The sequence below is a fragment of the Astatotilapia calliptera genome, chromosome 8, assembly GCF_964374335.1.
Source record: "Astatotilapia calliptera chromosome 8, fAstCal68.1, whole genome shotgun sequence".
In the NCBI taxonomy this organism is placed as follows: domain Eukaryota; kingdom Metazoa; phylum Chordata; class Actinopteri; order Cichliformes; family Cichlidae; genus Astatotilapia; species Astatotilapia calliptera.
In genome coordinates this window covers 3,070,865-3,084,244 of record NC_137429.1, presented here as the reverse complement: position 1 = coordinate 3,084,244, position 13,380 = coordinate 3,070,865, and the positions used below count along the sequence as shown (strand labels likewise).

Genomic DNA, 13,380 nt, shown 5'->3' with positions numbered 1-13,380 from the left:
ATAGCTGTGTGTCAACACATAATGTGTAAATGCACTAAATTGGCACAAAGCCATCAGCTAAAAAAATGAAAGAATGTTTTCTTTGTTGTTAATTGTTTAATATGTTTTAAATTTACACTCATTTATATTTGAGGTTATCGTTATTTTAAATGAAGTTTTACTTCAAGATATTTTTTGTCATACTGAGTGACATACCATCCCACGCCTTTTAACCGGCGCCAAAGGTTTCAGTTCATACTCCAATCCAGAAGGTGGTGCTAACGCACCTGAAGTCAGCTCCCCGTGCACTGTTCACCAAAGAAGAGCAGCAAAAAGGAGACAATAAACGAAGTGGATCTTCAATACCGCAACACTGAGACGGTCTTTTGAATTAAACCCAGAAATTAAACCCCTCGAAGTCTATCAGCACCAGGGGATCGATTAAAAACGAGATCGCTGGTAAGAAAAATCAGATTTAACGTGCAGTGACTCTCCGGGAGGAAACGGCTAGCTGCTAGCTCATCGTAGGGGGTGGATGAAGAAAAGAGTTACACAAAAACGGAGCATCTCATCTCTTGTCAATCCCAAACGGCACACAAATGACAAAAGACCATAGTTCGGCTATTTATTAGTTAATAATGAAGTATTAACGCGAATGAAAAAGGCGGAACCCAATAGCGAGGATTGAAGCGGATACCCGGACGGTTTACAGCGCGCACACAGCCAAGTTATTTTTACAGTAAAAAATCTCTTTTTATTCAGTCTGTGACAAAAGCCGCGATGAAACGCAGTATTTGGGCGCTTTTGTGGATTATATAGGCCCGAATTAGATGAGCTGAGCCTGAATTGCAGGCCGCAGCCGCAGGGGGGAAGAGAGCAGCTGGCGAGTCGGACGGTTTCCAGCTCTTTGTCTGAACCGGAAGTACAGAAACATTGACATCCTGTTGAGGCCGATCCCCCCCCCCCCCCCCAATTCATGATTTTGTTTGGGTTTTTTTTAGACTGCAGCAAATCCAGTATTATCCAATATTATCGTACTTTAACGATTATTAATAAACATATGAAAATACAAACAAATGAAGAAAAATGGCACCTCAGAACTTATTACATATCCAAGGATATTGCAGAAGTCATTAATCTGGTGATTTAGCCTAGTTTATTCCTAGTTTGTACTCTGTGTTTCCAGCAGTGTAAAATATTCACCTTTTTATAAAGGTATAAAAACATGGCACTTCCACATTATTTTAAACTGAAACTCTGAACATAACCTGCTCCCAACAATTTGTTTTATTCTGCTGGCTGCAGATTTGGTGCTGTTTAGTGTTTGAGAGTAAAGAATAATATATAAAAACAGAATTCAAACATAGGGTTATGTACAAGCAAGTAAAGTGTAGGTTAAGATCAGATGATGCTCATAGAACAATAAAATTGTTTGCTGTTGAGGATCTATTTTTATTACTGATGCTCGTCAGGGAAACACAAAGACTTTAGAAGCTACTGAAAATCTTTAGACCCTCCCACTGATTCCCCAGAGGTCTGCAGCAGGTACCACAAAGCAGGATTTTGTATTTCATACCCCTAACCCTACAGATTAGAGATCAGCACGTATGAAATCTCTGCCTACTGACCAATCAATTCACCATGAAATAGCGTCATCATTCCTGGAAGATCCCTTGGACCTCTGTGTGTGAACAGTAGAAGGTTCTAAAGAAATAAATGCAATTTTATTTCTTGCCTGTTTTTTTCCTCTTGGTAGCAAACAGTTTTACAATTTCATTGTTTTACTGGCATGATCCTAAAACAGGCCATGTAAACTGTACTTGCTGATCTCATATTAAATTTGTACGTAAACTGAGCCTATGCTTGAAGTCAGCTTTTATATTTAATCTGTACTCTCAAATAGAATAGAATAGAATTAGAATAGAATAGAATTCAACTTTATTGTCATTGCACATGCACAGGTACAGGGCAACGAAATGCAGTTTGCATCCATCCAGAAGTGCTTTAGTGATATAGATATATTACAATATATATTAGCAATAGTATAGATATGTAAGTATACTACAGAAATGGGTCTATTATGGTATGTTATAATGTACACGGTATGAAGTATGTTGTGAATATTCTATAACTATAAGTATGTACAGGCTGTAGTGAGTACAAGCTATGTACAGGATATGAACAGGATATAAATATGAAAAACTATACAGAATATGAAATAAATAACTTTACAGAAATCTGAGATATACAGTTATACAGAAATGGGAACTATGCAAGTTGTAAACAGTTGTAGGATTAAAAGTTATCGTATGTACAGAATGATTATTTACACAGAGCTATACAGTAGTGCAGTTAAGATAAGTGAGGGTGTAGATAGTTTCTACAGAGGCTATATAAAGTGCTGGTGGTTGTGAGTGGTGGTTCAGTCCATGTTATTATTGTGTTTGAGGGTACAGTTGTCCATTGTGTGTGTGTGTATGTTCAGTCCATGAGTTTAACGTGGGTCAGATGTCAGGAGGCAGAGTTCAGGAGTCTGACAGCTGTGGGGAAGAAGCTGTTCCGGTACCTGGTGGTCTTAGTCCGGAGGCTCCTGTGGCGCCTCCCAGAGGGCAGGAGGGTGAAGAGTCCATGTGATGGGTGACTGGGGTCTTTGATGATTTTCCCAGCCCTTTTCAGACACCGCTTCCTGTAGATGTCTTTTATGGCAGGAAGTGGTGCTCCGGCGATGCGCTGGGCAGTTTTCACGACCCTCTGCAACGCCTTCCGGTCCGAGGCAGAGCAGTTCCCGTACCAGACTGTTGTACAGTTGGTCAGGATGCTCTCGATGGTGCAACGATAGAAGTTCACCAGGATGTCTGAGGACAGGTGGTTCTTCCTCAGGGTCCTCAAGAAGAAGAGGCGCTGGTGAGCCTTCTTGACCAGCTTGGAGCAGTTGGTCGTCCAGGTGAGATCCTCGGAGATGTGGACTCCCAGGAACTTGAAGCTGCTCACACGCTCCACAGCCGTCCCCTTAATGTGGATGGGTGGATGTGGGTCAGCATTCCTCCTGTAGTCCACGATGAGCTCCTTGGTCTTCTCGGTGTTAAGCAGCAGGTTGTTTGTGTCGCACCACTCAGCCAGACGATCCACCTCCTCCCTGTAGGCGGCCTCATCGTTGTCACTGATGAGGCCAATCACCGTGGTGTCATCTGCAAACTTAATGATGGTGTTGGAACCATCAGCAGGTCTGCAGTCGTGGGTGAAGAGGGAGTAGAGGAAAGGGCTCATCACACAGCCTTGTGGTACACCGGTGTTCATTGTGATGGTAGATGAGCAGTGGTTATCCAGCCGGACATGTTGGGGGCGGTTGGTCAGGAAGTCCAGTAACCATTTGCAGATGAGGGAGCTGATGCCCAGGTCTGTCAGTTTCCTGATGAGTTGTGAGGGGTGAGTCTGCAGCTGATAGAAAAAAAACTAAAACTGCTAGGAGCGAGCAGGTTTGATTTAAATCAGCTGGAATCACCACATTTTCACTGATTCTTTTCTTTACAGCATGTTTTATGTGTGCAATTTGTTAAGCCGTGCTTTACTAAAATCACTGACTAAAGTGAAAACTGTGACTTGCTTTGTTACAGGAAACTGCGTGTATTAATTTGATGATTTAGAAAATGTACAAATGTTATGCTTGATTCTAATCTGCTGCCGTTTATCCTGATCATCAGTGTTAGGAAAAGTGAAAAAGCCTTCAAAATTGATGTGCAGGGAAAGAAGCATAAGCATCATATTGCATTCAGGGGCGTTTCTTAAGACGTAATGTAGAAAATCTAGCCTTAGTTTGCCTATCGGCCATTCATTAAAAAATAAAAAAAAACAAAAGGAATAAAAGTGTTCTGCATAAAATTGGCTTTGCTTTTTTATGGTTAATGCTACATTTTTGTTCAGCCTGTTGAATTACTGCTGAGAATCTGCTCTTCAGCTGGATTTAACTGTCGACACAGTTACATCCCTAACTTGTTCCTGTTTTTCCTGCAGATGTTTAATAGCTGTCGGTGATTAAAGAAGTTCCTCATGAGTGAAACCCCAGTCTGGACCAGCATGAACCCGGAGACCCTCCACATAAAGGAGGAACAGGAGGAAATCTTGACCAGCCACGAGGAACAGCAGAGTAGTGGTCTGGAGGAGGCGGATATCATTAAGGTCATAATCACTGCAGTTCCTGTGAAAACTGAAGATGATGAAGAAAAACCTCAGTTCTTACCCTTTCATCAAAGCCAAGCTGAGGACAACAGAGATACAGAGCCTGAGAGCGATGGACAAGAACCGAGCAGTGACCCGGATCTTCAAAGTGAGTTTAAACCTGATGCTGATGAAAAGGCTTCAGACTATTCTGAGACTACTGATGAGTCTGGACCTGAAAACGAAGACAGCGATGGCGGCTGGAAGGAGGGCAGGGCACTGGAGTCGGACTTAAATATGGATGTGGACTGTAATGCGGCAAAAAAATTCTTAAGCTGCACTTTGTGGGGTCAGCAGTTTATCTACAAGCAGTGTCTTCAGAAACAGCTGACATGCCATTCAGGAGAAAATCCTTCCAGCTGTTTGGTTGATAACAGCTGCGAGGTAAAGCAAAACGTAGATTCCCAGGTGGTGGCCCCAACAGGTGTGAAACAGTTTATCTGCGAGTTGTGTAGTGAAGTATTTTACCGAAAATCTGAATTTAAGAGGCACAAGAAAATGCACAACGGGGGGAAGGCATTCAGCTGCGACTATTGCAGTAAAGGATTTAACCGAACGTCAGATCTCAGGACACACATGAGGGTCCACACAGGTGAGAAACCCTTTAGCTGTAGTAGCTGTGGACAGAGATTCAACCAAAAGATACACCTTAAGACGCACATGAGAATTCACACCGGAGAGAAGCCGTTTGTTTGCGAGGAGTGCGGTAAAAGGTTCAGCCAGCAGGGAAATCTGACAACTCACATGCGAGTCCACACCGGAGAGAAACCGCTAGCCTGCGAAGACTGTGGGCAAAGGTTTAACCAGCAGACGCATCTTAAGGCACACATGCGAGTGCACACAGGAGAGAAACCCTTTCAATGTAGTGACTGTGATAAAACGTTTAAACGAAAGACGCACCTTAAGACCCACATGAGAGTCCACACTGGAGAGAAACCTTTCGGTTGCAAGGACTGCGGTAAAAGGTTTTACCGAAACACAGATCTTAAGACTCACTTGAGAGTCCACACGGGAGAGAAACCGTTTGGATGCGACGAGTGCGGCCAGAGGTTCAACCAAAAGACGCATCTTAAGGAGCACATGAGGCTCCACACGGGAGAGAAACCCTTTCACTGCAACAAATGCGGCAAGAGATTTAATCGTAAGACGCATCTTAACTCACACATGAGAGTCCACGCAGAATGAAAACGTCAAGGCTGCTTGGTTTGTTGTAAGAGATTATTTGCCGTGTGGAGGCAAGTCTGCAAGAACCACAGCATTTTTTTTATTGTCCTGTAACGTTTACGTTTTTTAAGCTTTCTTCAGTGCGTAGTTCAGAATATTTTAAACAAAATGATATTTGCTTCATCTGCTGGATGTTTAATGAAATACTAATGCTGAGGCTTCTTTAGTTTCCCTAAGCTAACCTCAGGTTTTGTTATTTAAAGAACTCAAGTAGAAAACAACTGTACTGTTACTAAAAACACTTAATTTAAGCCTGCGCTACGTATTAACTCTCTGTTGGGCTCTGTTGTATGTCAGTCCACACCAATACTTGTGCTCGTACAAAGACTTTTTTATAATGTGTTTTGATGTTTAAGCAGTGAGTCTGAATGAAACTAATCTGAACAGAAAACATAATTTAAAAACTGTTATGGTGGATTATTATGGTAGTCCTTATTAGGGTTGGGCAATTGGACGAATATATCGACTAGTTTTACAAGGGCGATTTATTTATTTGTTTGCCCATGAGCAAGTTTGCTAATAATGATGGAGCTAATAAAAGCAGTCAACAGAAAAAAATAATAGCGCTGTTTTAACAGCACCCTCTTTCATCTGCGAGCAAATGCCCCCACCTCAGAGTGCGCCCAAGTGCTTGTTGATGTGGCTGCAGAAGCTGTTGATAGCCTAGCATACTCAGCCGGATGGTGGACACGTGCATGCTCATGCAAGTTAGTCGTGTTTGAGTACTTTGCTCGAACTATACGTCTGCACAAGTGGCACACCGCTTTGGTTATATCCTTAGGTTTACCTCTTTCACCTGGTTTAAGGCCAAAGAAATCCCAAATTGGCAACTTTTAATTTTTTAGTGCTGTCAGCGTTAACACTCCTTCATCATGACTAACGCGATTAACAATTAACCCATCTGGAGCACAGCCTGAGTCAAAATCCCTGAAATATCTCTGTCAACGCATTTCGGCAGTTTGTCCTAATTTTGTTCATTCTGCGCTCCAGATGGGTCGAGAGCGTTAAAAATTTTAATCGTGATGACCGCGTTTAAGCCGTGTTAACGCTGACAGCGGTTTTTTGCTTTGTTTTTTTGGAAATTAGTTCATCCATGTTTGAACTTCTTCTGTGGTGTAAACGTGCATGATTACATGGCCCCGCCCATCAAGACGTCTGCGCACGCACGAATATATGGCCCATCGGCGATTGTTGGACTGACGATTGCCGGTTGGAAAATTTTTACATATCGCCCAACCCTAGTTCCCATGTAGCATCACTAAACGAATGTTTTTTTTTCTTTTACTATGTGCTACTGGCAGGTTCACTGAAAAATACTACTTTGTAATATAATATACATTTCAGCCAATCCTGTTTGTAAAATGTATGTACTGTAATGTAAATGACTTTCAGATTCAGCTGCCTGTTGACGAGAACACTACTACATGTACTGCTGTATTTGCATGTTGTCTCTCAAAGTGTTTTATTAAAGGTGTGTTCCTGTAACGCATCAGAATGTTCTCAGACTTACCTTTTTGTTACAGTAACAGCATATGATTCTTCTTCTTCAGTGTTTTGGTGAGACTGTCCTCAACAAAACAGCTGGATTGTTTTTGTTTTTTTTAATTAAAGCTGTCATTAGGACTAGTTAGATCTTAAAGGTAAGTGCAAAATATTGGCAGAACTCAAAATCCTGTAGCCTAGAGACTGGAGGAGCTTGTTAACATTTTCCAACGCTACCCGGATGTTGTTTTAACAAGTTTATCAGCATGTGAGGTCAAGTCATATAACCTTCATTGGATGTAATAATATCAAATATTTGCAAAGCACTTAAAAGTTATAAAACCACACATAAAGATGAATACATGTTCCACATGGGACGGGTGGGCAAAAAGAAGCTTTTGACCTAACTAAAGCTAAAGTTTAGTTAGGTCAAAAATTCAAACTATAAATGCTCGAAAGGAAACAGGCTATTCGTGTCCAGTGAAGGGAATCCAAGGAACAGCTTACATTAATTAAGCTAATGATTAAGAGGAAGGAAAACTATACAAATGACTATCAAAAGAAGAGTTAACCTAGGACCTGGTGTCCACATATGAGGTAATCACATTTTGGGTTATTTAGACCAAAATACTCAATTTTGCTCTACAAGGGCCTGATACCCACTTACGAGGACATTATACTGCTACTGTTCTATCGAAATTTTAAACGAATATCCTCATATGTGGCTCTGACTTTTCTTAGAAACAAAAATTAGGTAAAAAAAAAAATCTTTGCTTTTACATTCATCAGGTCCCAATCATACGGAGCCCCGCAGGGTACATGGGAGAAAAAAAAATTAAGACGGACTTTTGCGAGATCTGCTTGGTTTACAAGACATCACATATTTGCAAAAGTGCTCTGACGTTTTCGGAGATCTGACACCCACCATCTCGAAGCTAACGGGAGGTCGAGACCTACTACAGACCTACTACAACTCGGGATCTCGCAAAACCCCGAGTTTGTTTTGTGAGATCTCGCAAAACTTTTGCGAGATCCCCAGTTAGTTTTGCGAGATCCCGAGTTTGTTTTGTGAGATCTCGCAAAAGTTTTGCGAGATCCCCAGTTAGTTTTGCGAGATCCCTAGTTTGTTTTGCGAGATCTACTTTTGAGCACCTACGCCTGTGTGCTCCCACATTAATCACACTCTATCCCAGCTGCAAACTGGGGTGGGACACAATATATACCTTTGCCTGCATGGCTCCTAATTGATGAAGACACAGTAGTTTAACCTAAATGACTTATCCATAATTTGATGAAGGCAGTGTGCAAAGAGGTTCAGTTTAAGGTCAAAGGGAAATTCATTTCATTTATATTTTTTGCAATAAATACTCAATAATAATGATCAGTTTTCTAATCTGCAAATCAGGACCAAACATAGAAACTTTGTTATATGCGTGCCACATTCACTGCACATATTCTTTTGTTGGTATTACTGAGAATCAGCTTTACAGTTTGAGTATGTAAAAGAATTACTTCAGCAGAGAATCACAGCATGATTGGTAAAATAATCAGTGAAAATTTGGTGGTTTTAAACTCAAAACTCTGCTGTTGACCAGATTATGTGTTCAGCAGTTTTGATTATATGGAGAACAACATACGAGCTTTCAGAGAAGTACAATCACATCCATTTTTGTAAGTCGCTGCGCCTTCAAGACTCGGAACATTCATCACGCCATCACTAACTTAACATGCTCAAAACAAAGTATATGCACAGTCAATATACATAATAATCATACTAAAAACATTTAATAGTGTGCAAAAGTCTTGAGCCACTTTCATGTCTTTTTATTTTGTTTCCAATGAGTTTAACTTTCTGTGAATTAAAAAAAGTGCTCTTGAGCTCTTGGGCAATACTTCTCCAGGTTTTGAAAGCTTTCCTTTGGACAGTCCAGTCCTTGTACTTGACAATTTTTTAAAAATGCTTTTCCTTTTTTGTTTGTTAAGCCCCTTAACACTGGCCTATGAGTCATTCAAGCATAAAAAGACAACTTATAAAGTGCTTGGAGTGCTCCAGTAAAACAGAAGTGCTTTTAAATAGTATTTTCAGGTACTTTGTTATTAGCAACCTGTCAAAACCCCACCAAAGAAAAAACAGACTGATAAGTAGGGATGGGTACCGGTGTCCGGTGCCATGATGGCACCGGTTCTGACATAAACGGTAGTAACCAGACCGAAAAGCAGCGCACATTTCGGTGCTTTATTTTCCTGAGCTGTGATACACTTTAGATTCTAGCCAATCATTTAACGTTTCCGAGGATAGTAGGCGGGGCCAGGTACGTACGTTCTGTTAGAGCAGAGCTACAGATTAAAAATGTCCAAGGCGAAGCGGTCAAAAGTCTGGCTGTACTTCACAGCAGAAGATGCAAACTCAGCAGCAACAAGTGCTTTAAGCTGATACTGTGATACTGTCAAAGGAGGTGACACCTCAAATCCGATGAAACACCTGGCGACGCATAGCGTTTTTTTAAAAGCCCAGAAATGCGCCGTATTTGATAGCTTGCTGCGAGACCTCACACCGAGCACATCTACTGCGGGTGGGTTGCCTGTTATGCAACATCCCCCAAAAACACGAAGAGGAGAGTCCTGGCCCCTAGCCCTGCCAGTGTAGCAGAAATGATGACGGATGATGATGGCAGCAGCAGCCGTTCTTCTCTGCGTGAGTAGCTAATTTACGTTGAGTAGGCTAACCACGTTATTACATTAATGCATGTAAGGTGAACTAGCAAACATCATCATAGCTACATGCGGCTGTCCTCTTGTTTGATGGCAGATACTCCCTTCACCCTGGCTAAAAAGGCTAAAATGACCAAAGAAAAAGTGGGAAACAGCTGAACATGAGAGGTTTAGGACAAAGTTTGTGTTTTTTCCATTGTTTAAGCACTGCTTCCAGCCAAGAGTGATACCATATATGCCCCATAGCTGCAGAAAAGGCTAACATTGTTATATTTTTACAAAAAACAGCTGAACATGAGAGGTTTTTGGACCAATTTTGTGTTCTCCATTCTTTAAGCACCGGTTTGAGCACCGTTTGAGCACCGGCACCGTTTCAAAAGTACCGATTTGGCACCGGTATCGGATAAAACCTAAACGATACCCATCCCTACTGATAAGCATAAAATATTCCAGCAAAGGCTGGAGAACGATTCCTGAAGACTACTTAAAAATAACAGGAAGCTTCCTCAGAGAGTTCAGAGTGTGCTGAAGAACAAAGACACCCATCATCACACCAAATATCAACTTTCAAGCTTTTTAGAATTGTACAAACTCTGTTCTTGCTTATAAACTGCATTTTCATGTCTCTTGACACATGTCAATGAATCACTGCACGCTGTTGTTACAGACAAACAGTGCAACACCACAACCAGCTTTTCTGGTCATTTATTCAGCCATAAAACAGCAGTTTGTGCAAAAATAAGGACATAATTATTCTCAGACAGTAGTTTTAAAAGAAGCAATTTCTTTCTTGTTGCTGTTAGCATAGTTATCCACAATCCTCTTACATCAGCCTGCAAAAAAGCATTTTACCACTCTCTTATACAAAACTGCTTTGAATCCACAATTTCTGCATTTTTAAAGCATCACCTGTGGGGTTTAATAGTTTGATCAGGACCATCATTAAACTCCTGTTTAACTAACTTGGATGAAATCACATCCTCTGAACACGTACAGTGATGATGACCCTGAATCATAAAATTTCCACCGCTGTGCTTCACAGGTGGTATGAGGTGGTTCTCCTGAAAAGCTGTCTTTGGTGTGTGTCAACATGTTTATTACTCCAGTTGCCAAATAACTCCAACTTAGTTTTTTTTAAAGCACAGTATTTCAAAAAAGCTGTTCCTAAATGCTGATCCCGGCGAGAAAAGTCTGACCCTTGATGATGAAGTTTCGCCTTTTACACTCTAAGGTGGTTCTATTCATTGACACCTAATCCGGCTCTCATTGTATTTCTGAATTTGTAACAAATATAGACGAAATGAAGCAACAGATTAAAAAAAATATAATAAAAAGGTATAAAAATACTATGTTATTGTTAAAAAACAAATAAACAAACAAAATTCTATCACGTATGGACCCTCATATGTCTTTTCAGACTTCCCTGTCTGGTGAATCTTTCGCTACAAACTCCACAGCTAAATGGTTTCTCTCCGGTGTGGACGCTCGTGTGCCTCTTGAGATGCGCATTGCGACGAAACATTTTACCGCAGTCGTTACAGCCAAATGGTTTCTCTCCTGTGTGAACTCTAACGTGTTGTTTGCGATGAGTCTTTTGGCTAAACTTTTGACCACAAAAAGAACACTCGAATGGTTTCTCTCCCGTGTGGACACTCGTGTGTCTCTTAAGAGTATTCTGATGTCTAAATGTTTTGCCACAAATGTCACAACCAAACGGTTTCTCTCCCGTGTGAACTATCGTGTGTCTCTTCAGAACCACCTGTTGTGTAAATATTTTGCCACAAACGTCACAAACAAAAGGTCTCTCTCCTGTGTGGACTCTCATGTGCCTTATGAGATGCATATTGCAACTAAATGCTTTACCACAGCTGTCACAACCAAATGGTTTCTCCACAGTGTGTAACTTAGCATCTGACAGCTGTATACCTCCATCCTCTTCTGGATTCCTCCCTTTGGCTGAGTTGCTGTTTGGAGCTTCAGCCTCTGAGATGTGTTCAGTTTGGCTTGGCTGAAGCTCCAAGGACATAAATTTCTATTCATCATCTTCACTCTTTACAAGGAAGTTGGTGATATTGGTCTCCTCCAAATCTCCCTCCTGACTTCTGCAGAGTTTCCGCTGTTCCTCCTTTATGTAGAGATGCTCTGCTTCCTGCTGGTCCAGACTCGGGCTCCATGGAACCTCTTCTTTAATCACCAGCAGCTGCTGAACATCTGCAGGCACTGATGAAACACACATGCACATTATGGACTGTAACTTTGGTTAAAAGAGCCAATATATTATGTTATCTCTAAAGATTTTTTGAAGAGCATCTGAAGTCTTCGTCTTCCTCTGACAACGACTCTTAAGAGCTTCTTTATTCCAGCTTTTTTTTTTCATGCTCCTAAAACACGTTTAGTGACACGTTTGTTAAATTACACACGCTGTATTTTTTCTTGCCTTTAAAAAAAATCTCTATTTTGTCCTAATGACAAATTCACTTGATATAACTTCTTTTATTACTGGAAAGTGATTTTCTTTTCACACTTTACTAATAATTAAAACACAAATGACAAAACACGTGCGTCTAATACATCTAATATTATCATTCTATTTACTTTCTAAAAAAAAAACTAGATTCAGGTTTCTGATTGGTCAAAAGCAGCAACTCTACCTCTTTTACCTACTCAGCGAGATTAAGAAACCCTGTGCTTACTTATCAAGCTGATAACCGCTTTTGTATGACCTCTTAGTCTGTCTGCAGGCCAGATAAGGAAAAGATATCCTGGGTAAACTCAGGGTGTTTTGTAGTATAGGCCCCAGAAGTGTATCTTAATCAGCAAATATAAATACAATGACAAGGAAAACAACATATCAGCAAACTGCCTTGCACTCGAGTAATTTCACATTTTGATGTTTAAATTATAATATTATATTTCAAGGTCAAGACCTGGATGGATTCTCTCAATTCTTTAGTTTATTACTTCCTTATTACCTCCTATAGCAGAGCATACATTGCAGCATCCTTTATCAAAGAAAAAAGAGGAAGTGCCGTCCCAGCCTGTAGGATTAAAGCTGTTGTGACTTGTTGGCTTATCATCTGTCAAACAGATCTCTCACAAATGGTATCAAATCATTTTGAGTCAAAAAGAAGCTGCAATCAGTTTTTGGCAATGTGACCTTTACATTTTTAAAAAATATATTTTTCCAGTTAATATTTTTAAGAAATTCTCTTTCAAGGGCAAAATAGTTCTACAGTGAGATTTTAAGTAGCTAAAAAAGAGTGAATTATGATGTATGCAGAACAGGTCATTTTTAAATTATTAGTATTTTTATAACCCCTGCATAAATCCTCTTGACTATGTTTTTGGCACCGATGAGCAACTAATCTCAACGTGACCCACATTTTATTGTAGACAGTGTAGATTTTTTACCTTTATATTTTCAACTTTGATACTTAGGTACTGTTTACACAGACCGTGTTTACACACAGTGGTGATAAAACACCCTTGTTTTCTTCCTTAAATAAGCTGCAGGCTCCTTAAAGATGAACCAGGCAAGCGCAGAATCGATCACCACGAATCACCAAAACAGAGGTCTTCTGTGTTTTAAGCAGGCACCTGCGCAGACACCTTCACCCCATCTATGATTTTTACTGGTGGTGTGCAAACAAGGAACCGATGCATTACCACCACTAACTGGTCTGGAGTGTGGATCGGACCTTCAGACACGTTTATACTCTGCGTCCTTCAAAGGAGAACAACAAAGTACAAGTACATTTGAAGAAATTG

At 40.6% G+C, this 13,380-nt stretch overlaps 2 protein-coding genes across 2 annotated transcripts; one reads left to right on the top strand and one right to left on the bottom strand.

Moving 5' to 3' along the window:
- Positions 1-252: 252 nt before the first annotated feature.
- On the top strand, positions 253-6,907 carry LOC113027996 (uncharacterized). Its single transcript, XM_026177894.2, has 2 exons — positions 253-438; positions 3,991-6,907. The coding sequence occupies exon 2, from the start codon at positions 4,027-4,029 to the stop codon at positions 5,377-5,379; it is 1,353 nt and encodes a 450-aa protein (XP_026033679.2). The 5' UTR covers positions 253-438; positions 3,991-4,026; the 3' UTR covers positions 5,380-6,907.
- Positions 6,908-10,301: 3,394 nt separating this feature from the next.
- On the bottom strand, positions 10,302-11,979 carry LOC113028000 (uncharacterized). The gene has a single exon (XM_026177897.2). The coding sequence runs from the start codon at positions 11,636-11,638 to the stop codon at positions 11,000-11,002; it is 639 nt and encodes a 212-aa protein (XP_026033682.1). The 5' UTR covers positions 11,639-11,979; the 3' UTR covers positions 10,302-10,999.
- Positions 11,980-13,380: the final 1,401 nt, after the last annotated feature.

Bases quoted from the DNA above. Each gene is read 5' to 3' on its own strand.
- LOC113027996 (XM_026177894.2), top strand. From the start codon at position 4,027: ATGAGTGAAACCCCAGTCTGGACCAGCATGAACCCGGAGACCCTCCAC.
- LOC113028000 (XM_026177897.2), bottom strand. From the start codon at position 11,638: ATGTCCTTGGAGCTTCAGCCAAGCCAAACTGAACACATCTCAGAGGCT.